The sequence below is a fragment of the Hypanus sabinus genome, chromosome 9 (genome assembly GCF_030144855.1).
Source record: "Hypanus sabinus isolate sHypSab1 chromosome 9, sHypSab1.hap1, whole genome shotgun sequence".
NCBI classification, from domain to species: Eukaryota; Metazoa; Chordata; class Chondrichthyes; order Myliobatiformes; family Dasyatidae; genus Hypanus; species Hypanus sabinus.
The window spans coordinates 41,962,506-41,981,536 of NC_082714.1; the positions used below are offsets into that span (position 1 = coordinate 41,962,506).

Here is a 19,031-nt window from a genome sequence, read left to right on the forward strand (position 1 = left end):
AATGTCTTTCCTCAGATTAGGGGACCAAAACTGCACACAATACTCTAGGTGCGGTCTCACCAAGGCCTTGTACAACTGCAGTAGAACCTCCCTGCTCCTGTACTCAAATCCTTTTGCTATGAATGCCAACATACCATTTGCCTTTTTTACCACCTGCTGTGCCTGCATGCCCATCTTCAATGACTGGTGTACAATAACACCCAGGTCTCGTTGCATCTCCCCTTTTCCTAATCGGTCACCGTTCAGATAATAATCTGTTTTCCTGTTCTTGCAACCAAAGTGGATAACCTCACATTTATCCACATTAAATTGCATCTGCCATGAATTTGCCCACTCACCTAACCTATCCAAGTCACCCTGCATTTTCTTAGCATCCTCCTCACAGCTAACACCGCCGCCCAGCTTCGTGTCCGCAAACTTGGAGATGCTGCATTTAATTCCCTTGTCTAAATCATTAATATATATTGTAAACAACTGGGGTCCCAGCACTGAGCCTTGCGGTACCCCACTAGTCACTGCCTGCCATTCTGAAAAGGTCCCGTTTACTCCCACTCTTTGCTTCCTGTCTGCCAACCAATTCTCTATCCACATCAATACCATACCCCCAATATTGTGTGCTTTAAGTTTGCACACTAACCTCCTGTGTGGGACCTTGTCAAAAGCCTTTTGAAAATCTAAATATACCACATCCACTGGCTCTCCCCTATCCACTCTACTAGTTACATCTTCAAAAAATTCTTTAAGATTCGTCAGACATGATTTTCGTTTCGCAAATCCATGCTGACTTTGTCCAATGATTTCACCTCTTTCCAAATGTGCTGTTATCACATCTTTGATAACCGACTCTAGCATTTTCCCCACCACCGATGTCAGACTAACCGGTCTATAATTCCCCTGTTTCTCTCCCTCCTTTTTTAAAAAGTGGGGTTACATTAGCCACCCTCCAATCCTCAGGAACTAATACAGAATCTAAGGAGTTTTGAAAAATTATCACTAATGCATCCACTATTTCTTGGGCTACTTCCTTAAGTACTCTGGGATGCAGACCATCTGGCCTTGGGGATTTATCTGCCTTTAATCCCTTCAATTTACCTAACACCACTTCCCTACTAACATGTATTTCCCTCAGTTCCTCCATCTCACTAGACCCTCAGTCCCTTACTATTTCTGGAAGATTATTTATGTCCTCCTTAGTGAAGACAGAACCAAAGTAGTTATTCAATTGGTCTGCCATGTCTTTGTTCCCTATGATCAGTTCACCTGTTTCTGACTGTAAAGGACGTACATTTGTCTTGACCAATCTTTTTCTTTTCACGTATCTATAAAAGCTTTTACAGTCAGTTTTTATGTTCCCTACCCAGCTTTCTCTCATAATCTTTTTTCCCTTTCCTAATTAAGCCTTTTGTCCTCCTCTGCTGGTCTCTGAATTTCTCCCAGTCCTCAGGTGTGCCGCTTTTTTTTTTGCTAATTTATGTTTCTTCTTTGGACTTGATACTATCCCTAATTTCCCTTGTCAGCCACAGGTGCACTACCTTCCCTGGTTTATTCTTTTGCCAAACTGGGATGAACAATTGTAGTTCATCCATGCGATCTTTAAATGCTTGCCATTGCATATTCACTGTCAACCCTTTAGGTATCATTTGCCAGTCTATCTTAGCTAATTCATGTCTCATACCTTCAAAGTTACCCTTCTTTAAGTTCAGAACCTTTGTTTCTGAATTAACTATGTCACTCTCCATCTTAATGAAGAATTCCACCGTATTATGGTCACTCTTATCCAAGGGGCCTCACACGACAAGATTGCTAACTAACCCTTCCTCATTGCTTAATAACCAATCTAGAATGGCCTGCTCTCTAGTTGGTTCCTCGACATGTTGGTTCAGGAAACCATCCCGCATACATTCCAAGAAATCCTCTTCCTCAACACCCTTACCAATTTGGTTCACCCAATCTATATGTAGATTGAAGTCACCCATCATAACTACTGTTCCTTTATTGCACGCATTTCTAATTTCCTGTTTAATGCCATCACCAACCTCACTGCTACTGTTAGGTGGCCTGTACACAACTCCCACCAGCGTTTTCTGCCCCTTAGTGTTATGCAGCTATACCCATTTCGATTCCACATCCTCCAGGCTAATGTCCTTCCTTTCTACTGCGTTAATCTCCTCTCTAACCAGCAATGCTACCCCACCTCCTTTTCTTTCCTGTCTATCCCTCTTGAATATTGAATATCCCTGGATGTTGAGCTCCCATCCTTGGTCACCCTGGAGCCATGTCTCTGTGATCCCAACTATATCATATTCATTAATAACTATCTGCACATTCAATTCATCCACCTTGTTACGAATGCTCCTCACATTGACACACAAAGCCTTCAGGCTTGTTTTTACAACACTCTTAGCCCTTATACAATTATGTTGAAAAGTGGCTCTTTTTGCTTTGGGATGAAGCAGGAAAATAGTATTAAGAAAGAAGATCAACCTAGATCTTTTTTGATAGTGTAGTTGCTTTGAGGAACTAAATACAAACTTCTGTTTACTATTTTCTATAGCATGATGAAACCCCACAGTTGTCAGTGATTCAATATGCCTACAAGGACAACGTGATCAGCTTGAAAATATTTGCATTTACTTTATTTTTTCAGGATATGGGTGTAACTGGCCAGGCCAGCATTTAACACTCATCCTCAGGAATCATCGAGCAAGTGTTCATAAGCTATAATGAACAGCAGCACTTTTTCTGTTGATTTGGTCTGTGACCTGAAATATTAATTGGTTTCTGTTTCTGTGGATGTTGCTTGACTGGCTGAGTTGTTCAGCATTCCTTTTTTTAATCCACATTCCAGCATCTGCAGTCTAATTTGTTTTCTATCACTGCTACAATCTCCTTGGGTTTGGGAGTTCCAGGATTTAAACATAGCTCTAAGGGTGAGCTCTCCAGGTTAAGTTGATGCATAATTTAAAAGGGAAACTGCAATTTGTGGTTTTCCAAACCATTGCTGTTCTTTTGTTCTTCTCAGCACCTTTGCTCATAGATTTGGAAGGTCAGTCGGAGTAGCCTAAGTGAGTAACTGAAGTACATTTTACAGCACAGTGTGAGGGTACAAGTAGGCTGCTTTCTCCTGTATTTTGTCTGTTGTTGGGGCTGCATTCTTCAGGCTTGTGGAGAGTGTTCTATCACTTCACTGATTTATGTCTTGTATATGATGAGTCACCTATTGAAGGATGCCCAGTGTCTGACCTAATCGTGTTGCTCTCTATCACCTGCTCTGTTTCCAGTCATTGGTGACATCACGATGTTGATGCTGAATGACTGAGCAATGGAATTGCCATTGTATGTGAAGGGTTTGGTAGCCGGACTGTCTCGTAGGAGATACTTGACATAGTTATGGAGCAAATGTTACTTGCTGCTTATTGTCAATGCTTGAGTGTCCAGTTGTTGCTGCACATTGGCATTGAATATATAATTTGCTGAAGAATTGTGAATGGAAGTGAATAGCATGTTATCACCATCATCATCATCACCACTTCTGACCTTATAGAAGAATGGCAGTTGGGTATATTCTGGGGCAAGGATGATTGATCTCCAACCATACTCTGCTGTGTATGTCTTTGGTTTTACCAGAGTTCCACAGTGCCAGACTCAGTTGTTGTACTGTTGTCTTAAGTATTGTGTCAGGCTGTCAATTTATCTCCGGAATTTGGCTGTTTGGTCTATATTTGGACACATGTTCTAATTACCTCTCCTCGAGTGGTCCTAGTGAAACTGAAACTGGGCCTTGGTGAGAAGGTTATTGTCAAGGATGTGAATCTTGATAGCACTATTGATGACTCTTTCCATTATGTTGATGAATAAGAGTCCAGTCGACTGGGCAGTGGTTAGTCCAATAGGGTTTGTTTTGCTTTTTGGGGACAAATTAACTAGTCCCACTCTATTAAAGTGCCCTGAACACAGTTAGTTACCCAGATTAATAATGATGCACACAGTTTACTGTGCAGTCAGCCATTAAAAAACAGAACTTAAAAAGTTCTCTAACTTGAGTATTTCCAAATACAAGTGTTTTTTGTTATTTGTAAATAAGTTAGTAATGAAATTTTGCAATTAACTGTTGAGTTTTATGAGGTAAGATTAATACCTGCCTGTTCTTTTCTTTAAGTACTATTCAATCTTTGCAAAGTTAATGTAAAATACATGTATACTTCCTAACTGAGAATCTTTAGTGTGATTAGCTACTCAGCATACTTGATTACATCATAGTTGAATCCCAGGGATCTTACTGAACTGAAGCCTATTTGTTACTTGATGGGGAAAAAAGTCTTCTCGAATCCCTGATTAATTCAATTATCTACATTTACTGGATTACAAGTGAATCATGTACCTGTCCTCGAACTGCACCAACATGCTACAATAGTGGTCGCCAACCCATTGATTGCGATCGACTGGTTGATCTTTGAGACTTTCCCAGTAGATCCTGAAAAAAAAAGAAAAATAAATACACAAATAGTGTTGAGAGATTATTTCCGGGTTGCGGGGTTTTAGTTCCGTTCTTTCTGCCCAGTGCGCATGCGTGTGGCTCCCCCACTCTACACAGTGTAATTCAGTGGTCCCCAACCATCGGGCCGCAAGGAAACGATGTGAGTCAGCTGCATCTCTCCTCATTCCCTGTCACTCCCACTGTTGAACTTGAACGCCTGCGAGGTCATCAGTCGCCTAAACGCAGTGATACCCTTGTGCCGGGGATCACTGGTTGGCCTCGTGCAGCTGGCGGGAAGTGCCGTTGCTGCTGGCCTGGAGCGCGGACAGATGGGCGCCGCCTCTGAACCTGTTTAGCACACCAAATGTTCGTGGGGAACCCGGTGCTAAACTATTCGCAGACCTCATTCGGGCTCAGCGTTTTGTAATTAGAGCAGCTACCTTGCTGCGATCTACTGAAAGTCATCCCTCCAGCCAAACTTGTTGGCTGATAGATCCTACCTACCTACGGGGGGTGGGGGGGGCGGGCGCACGCCTTGTCGCACTCCTCACTCGGTCAGTTGCTTTCTCCGGACTGTGACCGCCACAGCCCCAGTACGGGTATCTCCGGCCCTGACCTTGTCTTCTCACCCCACCCACATCCAGCCGCACCTGGCCAAGGCGTCTGGTGGCGGGCAAGTGGGAAGCTGGAGTTTGGGCCCGGAGGCTGTCTAATGAGGCAATGAAGCCTTCAAAACTGCTTCAGTACCTTGAGTCCAAGCACCCTGCACTAAAAGACAAACCTGTTGAGTTTTATGAGCAGAAAAAAACGTGAGCAAGCGGGGCAGTGCTAAGTGCTGAGAGCCATGTAAACTAAATTGCGGAATAGACTGGACATAAGGAACCTGCTTTGAGTATCACTGTATTCTGGTCATGTTTAACATCCACCCCTCCCCGTCAGCCAGCCCGCAAGAATATTGTCAATATTAAACCAGTCAGCGGTGCAAAAAAGGGTGGGTATCCCTGGTGTTTATACGTTATTTCTACTTCTGGGTTGTGGAGTTTTACTTCCGGTCATTTCTGCCCCAGTGCGCATGCATGTAACTAATCGATTTGTGGTCAATCTTGCCTTTCACTAAGGCTGAGGTAGGGGTACTTGGACTTAAAAAGGTTGGTGACCACTATGCTACAGCATACAGTACATGCTGCCTCTGCATTATGGCTGCTTGGGTGAAAGAAATTCAAATCTCGACTCAAAAATCTGAGATACAGAATAAAATTTGCTGTTGCAGAATTCTATGTGGAAAAAAAGTTAATGTAGAAACAATTTATTTTTTCTCAACTTGAGCTTCTTGATACATGCTCTGAAGAGGCCACTTTACACTGAAGAAAACTGTGATAAAAGACTTTGAGGAATGCAACCAGCCACCCCCATAACATGAGTGTCCCCTGTATTCAGTTAATGTTGTTATTCTGAGTGCTTGCTCCGTCTTCATTGCATGTAAATTAATTAAACTTTTTTTTATAGCTTCAAATCTCTTGTGGCTTGGGAGAATTTTTAATAGCTGATGGAGTTGATTAATATCAGCACTGATTACTTGATCATCCAGAGGCTAAAAAATAATTTAAGATTTTTTTGGATAAAGCAAAACTCTAAGGTCTTGTTTCTAAATAGCCCTTGACATATAGTTGGCTGTCTTGGCTGGGATAGCAGCCCAAATACCAAACTCTGTTTTATCGGATCAGACCTGTCTAGCTCTTTTATTGATGAGAACAATTTCCGCAAAGCTACGTGATTTGAGACACAGTTAGCATTATGGCCTTCCTGTAAACAAGGCAGCTAAAGCTAAAGATAGCCTTTATAAAAGGTATTTAAGTCCTTAGGGCAATAATATTTGAAAATGTCTGTTTGTATAGCATTTGCAAGCTCGTAATTAATCCATTCGTTATATTTATGATACCTAGAGGGACTTCAAAATCTTGGCAAATACTAACTTTGGAAACAAACTGAAATCTAATACAATATTTCATATAATCTTATTGAAACATACTGAATATTAATAGAGTGGATGTAGAACGGATATTTCCAATAGTGGGAGAGTATAGAACCAGAGGGTACAGCCTCAGAGTACAAGGTTATTCCTTTAACAGAGAAGAGGAATTTATTTAGCCAGAGGGTGGCGAATTTGAGGAATTCGTCGCCACAGAATGCTGTGGAAGCCAAGTCATTGGGTATATTTCAAATGGTGGTTGATTAGTTCGTGATTAGTAAAGGCGTCGAAGGTTACGAGGGGAAGGTAGGAGAATGAGGTTGAGAGGTTACGTAAGGCTGATTGAAAGGCTGAGCACAATCAATGAACTGATTAACCTAATTCTGCTCCCGTGTCTTTTGATCTTATTTCAAATGTGCTCCTTTGAATGTACAGTTACATAATAAACTGAAGTTAAAAATGCAAAATAAATGGATCTAGTTCCATAACCTATTAATCTTTTTGAAAAACTGGTTCTTCTAGTGAAGTTCAAATTGTCTTTTTTTTTAACCTATAATCTATCCATTATTTAAATTCATAGAGGACTTGGAATATGAGGACTGGTGTTGAAAGTAAATGTGATACTTCAGATACAATTTATGATTTCTAAAAATCCTCCACTAATCATTTTAACAAATTACCTAATTTTGCAGCTAGCAACTAATCTGTTATGTGGGCCATAAAGGATTAGCCATTTACAACGAACAGATGCAATTTATGTAGATCAAAGATTGACCATTTAATGTATGCCTTCAATAACTTGCTGAGCAATTAATATCAAATTGTGTATCAAAGCCAGAATACCTTATTATCTGCATTTTAGTAGTTAAAATAGCTTTTCCAATTCTAGGCATTGTTCATCAGAATAATGAGCACACCAACTGGATTTATGTAATGGATTTTCCAGCAACTTTTACAGATTGCTTGACTACACTGAAGTGATATTATATCTGATTAAATAAAAGTGTGTGTGTGTATATAATTTATATATATATGTGTGTGTGTGTGTGTATATATATATATATATATATATATATAGATAGATAGATATACACACACACACACACACAAGTTTATCCTTCTGTGGGATCTCAGAAATAAATATTCACTGCATTTATTATTATTTTTGTCATATCAAGATAGCACTGAGCTGTGTGTTCTTCTGTCAAGATCATGGCTTAGACTTGTTTTTTTAGGTTTGTAGGAATAGTTTTGGGAACAGAGTGGGGTGTTAGGGGCCAAGTTATGGTTTAGGAGAGTTAGAGGTCAGATTAGAGATTAGGGACAAGGATGTGGAGGAGTTAGAGCTTGGGCCTCCACTCCATGTTCGAAGGGGACGAATGACGAAGGACATCTGTAGGTGATGGACTGTCCCAGGTCAGTAGATGTCCATGCGAACAGGAGGTGTGAGGAGACACAATGGCTTCTCTGTTAGTGTGCTCAGAGTTCAAACAGATTAGCTGGTCTGGGGGTCAATACCAAAGATCAATTGGAAGTCTGGATGTTGTAGTCCGATGGCTAAAGCCTGGAAGCCAGAGGCCTTAGCGGGAGTTGGAAGACTGTGAGTCGAAGGGAGGATGCGAGAGAGGAAAGTGGCTTCTTGTTTCTCTTCATTGCTTGTGTTCTTTGTTGTTCTGTCAAACATTATGGGCATGCCATGTTTGCAGTCAAATATTTGTGTGACAATGCTTGTGGGCTGACCCCAGCATGCACTTGGGTGTATTGGTTGTTAACAAAAATTATGGATTTCACTGTATGCTTCAAAGTACATGTGATGAATAAATCTGAATCTGTATCTCGTGGACTAAAGCACTATTATCATCATCATACCCAGTCAAGGTTCTCTTGCTTATATTGATGTTAATACAAATGAAATACTAACGTTGCCAAGGAGTAACATGTTGAACTGCACAAGTGCTATTTTTTTGTTTCCCATACTAGCTTTTGTTAAAAAGATTTACATTGTGGTGCATTCATTTTGTCTCAGTGCTATATTATTCAACACTTTTTTTGCAAGAAGGGCCAAATTTGCAGTCAAAACTAAAAGATCACTTGAGAAATGAGAAATTTTGTCGGGTTAAGGACACTGGTCAGTGTTTGCTGTGTCTACACTACATAGACTTTTTAAAATAATAAGCACAAAAAATGAAAAACACTGTTAACATCTGTTGAAAGGGAAACAGTTAAAGCTTCAGGTTGAAGAATTTTTCATAAGAGGTGTTCCACAATAAGGTAAAACCTCCATCGCTGATAGAAAAATTACAGTCTATTAATATGGACCACTTTCATTTTATGTCTTTTGTGTTTAACTCATTAAGAATTTGGGAATTCCTCTCAGTACAATTTATTTTCTAGATTCGGTAATGACGCAGAAGGTGAAATTATTGGTCATTCTGGTGGAGGCTCTGGTGGATACCTGGAACATGTTTTCAAATATGCTTCCAGGGAATTGTTTGGAATTGAAGTGAACGAGATTAAATATAAAACACTCAGGTAAGTAATTTATTTAACTTCTGAAATTTACTTCCCTTGTTTTACTAACTAAAATAGGAAGATATGTTCCCTTGTTTGTTCATTGATTCAATTCAGTCTTTGAACTTCAGGGGATAGTTGGTCAGTGTCCTTTGGGAAGTGAATGTGCTTCAAATTCTCTGTGAATATTAGATGAAAACACCATTTTGCTTAGTTACAGTAGACCTAAAAGTCAAAAATATAGCTTGTGTTTGGCCTAGCTACCAGGATAAGGCCAAAGAAAGACATATATACAGTACAACTGCTTCTATTGGATAATTCTGTGAATATTAATTGTTTAGGAACAAGCAGAATTAAACCGAATGAATCAGATTTAAGCCTTTAAGCAAACACATCACTGAATTAATTATAGAAATTTGCATCACAGGAGATGTCCATACCTGGCAAATAGTTCATTTTAGTTCCGGTGTTCCCAACCTGGGGACAATGGACCTCTTGCTTAATAATGTTGGTCCATGATATAAAAACGGTTGGGAGCCCCAGTTTTACATAGAGTCCTCTTCCCATTTCCTGGTTCTGGTAAAAGTGCACATCCAGACAATTTTATAACACGGTGAGGTATTTTACTGGAGCTTTGCTACCAGTGAGGTCCATCCTTGCATTGCTCATTAAGTGAAAATATTAGCCACGATTCCCCTCTATTCCTTCTAATTAACTTAGGTCTGTGCCTTCTAATTGTTAGCCTTACTGCTAAAGGAAATGAATCCATGTTCATCCTGTCCAGGACTCTTGTAATTTTATATACTTCATTAAATCTCCCCTTTGCTGCTTTGTTCCAATGAAAACAAGCCCAACTTAGTCAGTCTCTCTATGTAACCATAATTTTCCAGTTTTAGCAACGCTTTCAGTAAATTTCCTCTACACCCTTTCTAGTGTGATCACATCCTTCCTGCAGTGCGGTGACCAGTACTGCTGTTGTGGGCTGTCTAGCATTTCACACAAATCCAGTGAAACACCGCCGACTTTGCTTGAATGAGTACCAGTTTGAAGTATAGCTAGCCTTCTGTTTCAGACTGTAACCAGAAATGAAACCATTGAGAATTCCTTTGATAATTTCACCCTTCAAGCTGAGCTGCTGTTAATTTTCGAAGTGGCAGTGTCAGCGTCCCAAAAACAAGTTGGCTGACTGTTTTCATTCAGATAATCAAAAGTCAGTGACAAAACCATCCTAGCTCCAAATATATTGTGATGCTATGGGAAGGGGTGGGGGGGGGGGGTGGCGTGGTTGACAGCCCACCCTGCATGTCTAATCACTAGCACTGTTTATTGTTCTTGGGTTAAAATGCGTATGTGGGATTATGGAGGGAGGGGATGTTCCAGTTCATTTATTGTTACATTTTAGCTTGGGTTATACAGTTACTCGCTTGTGTATTTGTGGTCACTCTTAACTGTAACCGGGTTGTGTGATGGTCACCTCCCCCATCTATATGAGACTGGTTGGACTCACTCTCCGGGTCATGGTGCCCATCTGTTTTGTGTCTATCACAATAAAATGTCTGTTGAGTTAATGAGCTTCCTCTTCTGTCATTATGGACCAAATGCTTACCACAATATATTAGTTCTTTGTTGTGTCTGATATCCTTTTATCTTTTATAACCACCTTAACTACCTGCTGATTACCTGTGGGCATGCACTCCAAGGGCCTTCTAGGTATAAATACTACTTGTCATGTTGTCCCTTGCGTCGTTTGTCCTTCCAAAGTACATGACACTTCAACTAGCCTGGTGATAACTTCCTCCAGCCTTGCAAGTTTGTACATTCTCCCCAGGACTGTGTGTGTTTTCTCCAAGTGCTTTGCTTTCCTCCCACATTCCAGAGATGTATGGGTTAGGGTTAGTAAGTTGTGGATATGCTATGTTGGTGCCAGAAGCTTGGTGACACTTGCAGGCTGTCTCCAGCACATCTTTGGACTGTGGTGGTGGTTGTCTCAAATGATACATTTCACGGTGTGTTTCAGTTTTTCAATGTACGTGTGACTAATAATGCTAAACTTAATCTTTTCCTCTTCACCACCAGCCACAAATGCAATTTTGAATTTTTGGAAATGTTCCTTAGTTGTGTCTCCTATTAAGTTCGAATCATTTAAACCATGTGAACCAAAACACCTAGACTGAGCCTTGCAGATCCCAACTGCATTCAGCCCTCCAGTCACTAAAGCTGCCATTGGCTATTACCATTTGCTGTCAGCTGCTCTGCCAACTTTTAATGCAATTTCCCATTTTCCTGTGGCTCCAATGAACTTTTACTTTCTGTTCCATCTGTCCAATAGAAGTTCACCAAATGATGCACTATTGTCTGATGTATCTTTCCCTATGTTGACTGTCCTTCAGTAAATCTGTACCTCCATATGTTGATAGTCAGTGTTTATCTTTCACCATTGGCTCATCAACATTGGGCTGACTGGTCCCTCACTTGTCAGTCAATGCCTTTCTCTTCCTGAACAGTAGTATATCAGCAACTTTCCAGTTCTTCTGCATCATGCCCACAGCCAAGGGTTGGCAAAAGATAAAACTCTGGCTCTTTCCTCTCTTGATTTTTAAAATCTGGGATACAATTTGTCCACGATAAAACAGGTAATGTGCAAAGTACTCAAGAAGTTGAGAAAGAAATTAAGCTAACAAGGTTCCCTGCTAGCTCCATGCTAGTCTTTTCCATTAATTCACCTTCTTCCTTTTAGTGCAAATCTCAATAACAATATCATTCTTCTGTGAAGAGAGATGCCAAGTAATTGTTCAAATTTTTGCTTCACTTTGCTCTGTCTGACCCTTTAATATCAGTTTCCCCTTTTCTTGAAATAGGAAAAAACATAATTTGAGCTTTCTCTATCTCCTCTTTGAACGCCTCTCATTGCCCTGACATAAGCTTAACTTAAATAAAATTTTCTGATGTTTTATTTTGGTAAGCTATATTTCAACATGGTAAAAGTTGGTTTAAAACTCCAATTTAGAATGTTTATTCCTTGTATACCGTGAGTATATCTTTTAATTATACACAGTGTCCTATCACTAATGAGAAGTGAATTCACAAATCGGAAGTGCAAAGTGACTTGGGAGTCCTAGTACAGGATTCTCTAAAGGTGAACTTGCAAAACTATTCAGTGGTCAGGAAGACAATTGCAAGACTAGCATGTAAAAGCAAGGGTGTAATGCTAAGACTTTGTAAGGCATCAGTCAACTCCATTGTGAGCAGTGTTGGGCCCTATATCTAAGAAAGGATGTACTGGTATTGGAGAGGGTCCAGAGAAGATTTACAAGCATGATCCCAGGAATGAATGAGTTAACATTTGAGCAGTGTTTATTGGCTCTGGGTCTGTACTTAATAGAGTTCAGAAGAATGAAAAGATACCTCATTGAAACGTACTGAATATTGAAATGTCTACATGGAGAGGATGTTCCCAATAGTGGAAGATTCTAGGATCAGAGGACACAGTTTCAAAACACAAGGATGTCCCTTTAAGAAGAGCGATGGCAAGAAATTTCTTTAGCTAAATGGTGGTGAATCTGAATTAATTGCCACAGACAGCTGTGGAGGCCAAGTCATTGGGGATATTTAAAGTGGGAGTTGGTAGTTATTTAGTTAGTAAGGGCGTCATAAGTTATGAGGAGAAGGCAGGAGAATGGGTCTGAAAGGAAAAATTAATTAGCCATGATGGAAGGAAAAACTCGATGACCTACTTCTGCTCCTGTGTATGATGGTCTTATTTACTGTGTATGTCCTATTATTTGATGCATCACCTGCTGCATTTTTGTAAGTCAAATAGGGGCAGAACATACAGTAAACAATGGGGCACTGAGGAATATTGATAAATAGACCAACCTCTGGTTTCAAGTCCATAGTTCAGTGTGACAACACAAATAGAATGGCGAAAAAGCCACATGGCATGCTTACCTCCACCAAATTGTGGGGGGGGGGGGCGCATAGAATATAAAAACTGAGATACTATCTTGCAGTTTTACAAAATTACTGATTAGACTGCATTTGGCATAATATGTGCAGTTCTGGTAACTACACTGTAGGAAGGATGTGTGTTTACTGGAGAGAGTGCACAGGAAATTCAACAGGAGGTTGACAGAGGAGACAATCAATGCAGGATTCTCTTCCAGTAATCAAAACACTGAAGGAACTTGGGGTCAAGCAGCATCTGTGGAAGCAAAAGGCTTTTCAGGTCAAGACCCTGATCAGGACAGTCTTGATGCAAGGTCTCAACCCAAGATGTTGATTTGTATATTTTGCTGCTTGGCTTGCTGAGTTCTTCCAGTGCTCTGTTTTTTGCTTCACTAAGATTGTTGCTTCGATTGAAAGAATTGAGTTATGGGACAAGATTGGAGAGTTTGGATTTGTTTGCTCAGAAGCATAGGAGACTGAAGATTAAACTGATAGAACTATATAAAATTATAAAACACATGGATAGTGTAGATAGTTTTCCTTTGTTAGATGTATCAAAAACAAGAGAATAAAGGCATAAGGTGAGAGGAAGAAGTTTCCAAAGGGGATTTGAGGAGAGAGTTTTACATTCTCTGGAACTTTCTGCCAGAGGAGGCGATGGAATTGGATACAATCACTACATTTAAGAGATATATTTAGACAAGCACATACATAGACAGGGCATAACAGATGCAGAACAACGTGGGCGATTGGGATTAGTGTTAAATGGGCAAAAATATTTGCATGGATGTGTTAAGCTGAAGGACCCATTTCCTTGCTGTACAAATCTGTGATTCTATAGTAACACCAGCATTGAACTGAAAGAATCTAATGGTTAAGAATTTTTACTGTCTGATCAATAGGGCTGTTGATTTATCATTATTAGCACTTGTGATTAATGTGATCAAAATAATATACTATAATTCGTATATTTGAATTTGAACAAAATGATAATTTATACATATATAGAGGTTAACAAGGCAGAACATTTTGCATTGTACTGTTAAAACTATTCAACAATATTACAGTTAACACTTCTTCAATTTGAATGATGCAGCTTACTTGGGTTTGTTTTTAATGGAGTTTAGTCTAGCCAGTCTTAAGATCTGTAAACTGGTTTTTGATATTGTTCCACGCAAAGATTATCAACTTCTTGGAGAGTTGTGTGTGAGCAAGAAAAGTAAGAGTGAAGCAACTATCCATTGCAAACAAAATTCATTTCATTTAGAACGACCTGACTGTGAATGTAAAATACACATATTCCAGAACATCTAATGTCATGTTCTCAAAATCACACAACTTTGACATTTTTAAACATTGCTATTGTATCTGCTTTTACCACTACACCAGCAGCCTGTTCCAGGTATGTATCACCCTTCAAATTTAAAAAATGGTTTCCTTGCACATTTTCTTTAAATTTTCCCCTCACCTAAATGAATGACCTCTAATATTTGACATTGTCTTGATATTCTTTATAGCAGCTAATTGCCCTTGTACCTATAATTTTTGTTTTCTTTCTGTAGGAATAAAGATTTCCAGGAGGTTACACTAGAACAAGATGGGAATGTGTTGCTTCGCTTTGCATTAGCCTACGGATTTAGGAATATCCAAAACCTGGTGCAGAAATTAAAGCGTGGAAAGTTGACATACCATTTTGTGGAAGTGATGGCTTGCCCTTCAGGTGAGACTTTAGGGAAACTTTTGGGAAAGAAATTAAAAACTAGATATGGGAAATAGTAACTGTCACAATGCTCCATCACTGTTTTCCACTGGGAAACGGTATGTAATTTTGCACCAAATCAAAACACTTGTAGCTTCATAGGAGCCATTGATTTGAATACGATTTCTTTATCTGCTTCTTAGCTTTAATAAGCTGCACCCAAACCCAGCTGTGCCTTATAGAAACCAGAGTGTTTCATGGTCGAGGTCATGGTACTTAACCTTCACTGTCATAATAGGTGATTCCAGGTGAGGGGGAAGATAGATGGGTGGGGGAGCAGAGATGATATGAGAAGGTCACAGATCATCTGCCAGCTTCTAGTCCTCCCCCACCTTCATTTTCCCCCTTCCTTTCCAGTCCTGATGAAGAGTTTATTTCCCTGCATGATCTACTGAGTTCCTGCAGCATTTTGTGCAGGTTTAGGTAGGTCCAGGCAACAGTACTGTCCAGATTGAAGTTTTGCACTTCTCTAAGATTTGTATTTTGATAGAAGGTTTTTGAATTTGATTTCTGCAAAGAATGATTGCAGGTTGGTCTTCATTCTGCCCTTTTTATGTCTTTCTGATTTAAAGTTCTTATACTTAAAATTTAATAGAAGCTACCTGTGTAACTTTACCAGGCCTTAATTTTTTATCTACTAGTCATTACTTGTGCCACAGTTCCTCATGTGGGTTATAATTAGATTAACATAATAGATTAAAATACTTACATGTGGCAGAAGGGTGTAACTGGTGGAAAAGATAAAGTGATTTAAACTAAATGAAGTGGTTTCAAGCCCCACTTTAGAAATTTGAGCACTCGAATTACTTGTACTCCAGAACTCGGGGAATGATAGACAGACTGAAGTGCATTCTTTGGAATAAAATAGTGAACTGAGATCCTATCAGTATCTGTTAGTGTAGAAGATCCCATGGCAGAATTCTAAACTTGTGGTTGAAAGTCATTTCCTGTGCCCTGCCTCACTTTTATCTTTCAGTGGACACAGATACGAACAGATCTGGTCATTGCTGTTAGTTGGAGCTTGACAACTGGAAATTGGTTACAGTATTAAAACATTCACTTCACTTCAGTACTATATTATTAGCATAGAAGTACTTTGGCATGTCCTAGGTCATGAAAGAAACCGTTTAAAGCCAAGTCTTTCTGTAAAATAAGTTTGCAATCAGGAAAGATGTGATCAGAATGCACGAACGTGTTCGTGTCAATTTTAAACTTCATACTATCCTTTGAAATGTAAAACTATATAAAGTTGGCACCCTGTAATTATATCATCCCGGAAGGAAGATGCTACCTCATGCCCACTGCTGACAGGTGCATGAGTTCACCATGACAGTTCTCATAGTAAACGTGAACATTGGAATAAATTTATGATATTAAATTGACAGGAAATTTGCCCATGTAAGATTTTGCCCATTTTTGATGGATTTCCCACTAATTTTATACTTTAAGCTACCCTGGCAACAGCATTTTTTGAACTATTGCATGGTATTTAATTGGGCTATTAGATACATTAGAGCTGTAGAATGATTGACGTTGAAGTTTGAATGTAATTATCTATAAACTTATTTAAAAATTAAATACCCAAATCACTTCCCTCCCTTTGCATATAATTTAGAGCTTTCTTCGATGTATGAATATCTTCTTAAAGGGACTTGCTAACTAGTCAGCTCTACTGATATCCACAGGTTGTCTGAATGGTGGTGGCCAAATACGAGCTGAGGAATCAGGGTCCAGTAAGGATTTGTTGCAGCAAGTTGAAGAGCTTTATACAACAGTGAAGGTGCAGACACCAGAAGCAAACCAGTTCATTGAGCAACTTTATGAACAGTGGTTGGGGAGCACTGATTGCACCAAAGCTTTGAAACTGTTGCATACACAGTACCATGCTGTGGAGAAAATGAACACTGCTCTGAACATTAAATGGTAGAAGGTTCCAAACCATCACAGTTGTACAGAAGAAAACCTGATGGACATTAACAAAGTCGCTTGTGGTACCTTTCATTTAAAAAAAAAACACATTTGGTGAACTGTTATTATTTAAATTGCTGTGTTCGTAATCCACAGTCTACAATTTAAAATAGTTTTTCAACTTGCAGGTGTTTTGCCAGTCTTGAGTGAAAGAAAACTGGGAGTTACACTTCTCAACTGTTTGAGCAAGCAGTAGCAGTTTCAATAGCAAAAATATTAAATCTATAAGAATAATAGTTGCCCTTTCTGTTTCAACCTGAAGGAAAATAAATGTGTTCTATTGTTGTGGCAAGGTGAGCACATTCTGTAAAGGCGAACTAGGCTGATTTCTTTTACTTCTCCAATAATAATAATAAGAGGAGTAAGGACTCTAGGGGACATGAAAGTCTGGTCGAAGTGTGCACTAATATGTGCAAAAGCCCAAACAGGCAGATCAGTGGGACCTGGAGTGCAGTTTAAGTTCTGCTACGTAGCACTCATACGAAAACTTGAGAAAAAATCTACTGATGCTGGAAATCCAAGTAACACACACACAAAATGCTGGAGGAACTTGGCTAGCCAGGCAGCATCTATGGGATCTTCTTATATTTTCCATAGATGCTGCCTGGCCTGCTGAGTTCCTCCAGCATTTTGTGTGTGTTGTTAAAACTTGAGATATTGTTTTCACCTTTTATTGCATGGGGTATGGAGTAAAAAAGTAAGAGTGCTTTTTTGTAAATCTACAAGGAGCTGTATTATTGTGCAGTTTTAGTGTCCATATTTAGGAAAGATGTCTGTGCTGCTTCCAAAGTAATCACAAGGTTGATTTCTGAGATGAAAGGCTTTGTGTCTGAGGACAGGTTGAACACGTTGACCTATGTAGAAGAATGGGAGGTGATTTTACTAAAGTTGATAAAATTTTGAGGGATATTGACATCATGGATAGTGAGATGATGATTTCCCTAGTGGGGCTATCTAGAACCAGGGCCATGAATTCAGAGTAAGGGGCTTCTATTAGAGGTCATGATTCTTCAGAATTATATACTCCAGAGAACTGTGGAGTGGAATGAATTGTTACTGGCCAATTTTCCAGTTATATTGGTCATTAAACTGGGAAGGGTACAGAAGGTTATTTACATGGATGTATTGGGACGTGGGTTGTAAGGAGAGGTTGGATAGATATTTTCTCTGGAGCTTAGGAGGCTAAGGGGTGACTCTGTATAGGTTTATAAAATTATGAAGGCCACGAACAAACAGCCAAATGTCTTTTTCCCCAGGATAAGGGAATTCAAAATTAAAGAGCATAGACTTAAAGTGTGAGGGAAAAGTTTAAAAGAGACCAACAAGTTGGTGGTGAGTTCTGTCTACGGTGAGGTGCTGCCAGGTGAGGTAGTGCAGGCAGGTAAAATGACAGCATTAAACATCATTTGCATTGTTGCATTGATAGAGACATTTTGGAGGGATCTGGGCCAAACACAAGAAAATGGCAGTAACTTAGATGGGCATTTTGGTTTGCATGGGTGTATTGTGCTGAAGGATGTTTCTGTGCAGAATAACTCTATATGAGTCTTATTTAACTGCACCACCTGGACTATACACAAGACTAACTGCTATTGTGTTCACCAATGTCTCCTGCTTGAAACTCCATGGGAATTTTTACGTTTCTTCCCCAGTGACTACTGCAAGAAGAATGTGAATGCAAGGATAAGAAGTAAAAGATCTGCAAGCTCTCCTGGAGTTAGATGTGTCTAAATCGCTAGGAATGAGTTTGCAGCTACCTCTACCTGTAAGATTCTCACCCCCATTTATTAAAAACAATCTAGTGTCAGTTGATCACACTCAATAGAGACTGTGTGAAACTCTTTTCATGAAACAGCAAAAAAGTTGAAAAGAACATGTTAATTACTACTGTATTTGTATATGATCAAGATTCAAATAATGTTTTAAACAATTCACCTGCTGTATTAATAAATAAAATTTCTGATATTATAAGTGTTCAATTCTGTTAAGTCTTCTCAGTAACCTAACCTTTAGATTGAGAGTGCACTGAGCCAAATATGAATCCCATCAAGCTGTATTTGTTTTACAGCACAGCAGAAGTCAGTGGATAACAATGGCAGCATATTTCCTTTGGTGCTTAACATTGCTCTGGAATGAGTATTTTGATTGTCTCTTCCTCCTTTTACACTAATCGTGATCAGCCTGTCTTGGAAATGTTATTATTCCAGAAGTGAACGTTTACTGATGGTTGGTGATCACTTCAAGAATAACAATTTTTTGAGCTCAGAGTTAATAGAAACATTCTTATTAGGCAAATCCCTGTACTTCAACCTTACCCTGATGCCAATTCTCCTGCTCTGGAAGACCTGCATGTGGTACATTTTAATTTTTGATAATGGGTATTAAGAAGCTGGGGTCCAGTG

General features: G+C 39.4%; 1 protein-coding gene across 2 annotated transcripts in view; it reads left to right on the forward strand.

Moving 5' to 3' along the window:
* The window catches only part of narfl (nuclear prelamin A recognition factor-like), a 49,127-nt gene extending 30,533 nt beyond the window's left edge, over positions 1-18,594 (forward strand). For both annotated transcript variants that reach the window (XM_059979547.1, XM_059979548.1), the window contains exons 9-11: positions 8,841-8,978; positions 14,465-14,622; positions 16,347-18,594. In XM_059979547.1, coding sequence (XP_059835530.1) covers positions 8,841-8,978; positions 14,465-14,622; positions 16,347-16,588 — 538 coding nt within the window. In that variant the 3' untranslated portion in view covers positions 16,589-18,594. The remainder of the gene's footprint in view (positions 1-8,840; positions 8,979-14,464; positions 14,623-16,346) is intronic.
* Positions 18,595-19,031: the final 437 nt, after the last annotated feature.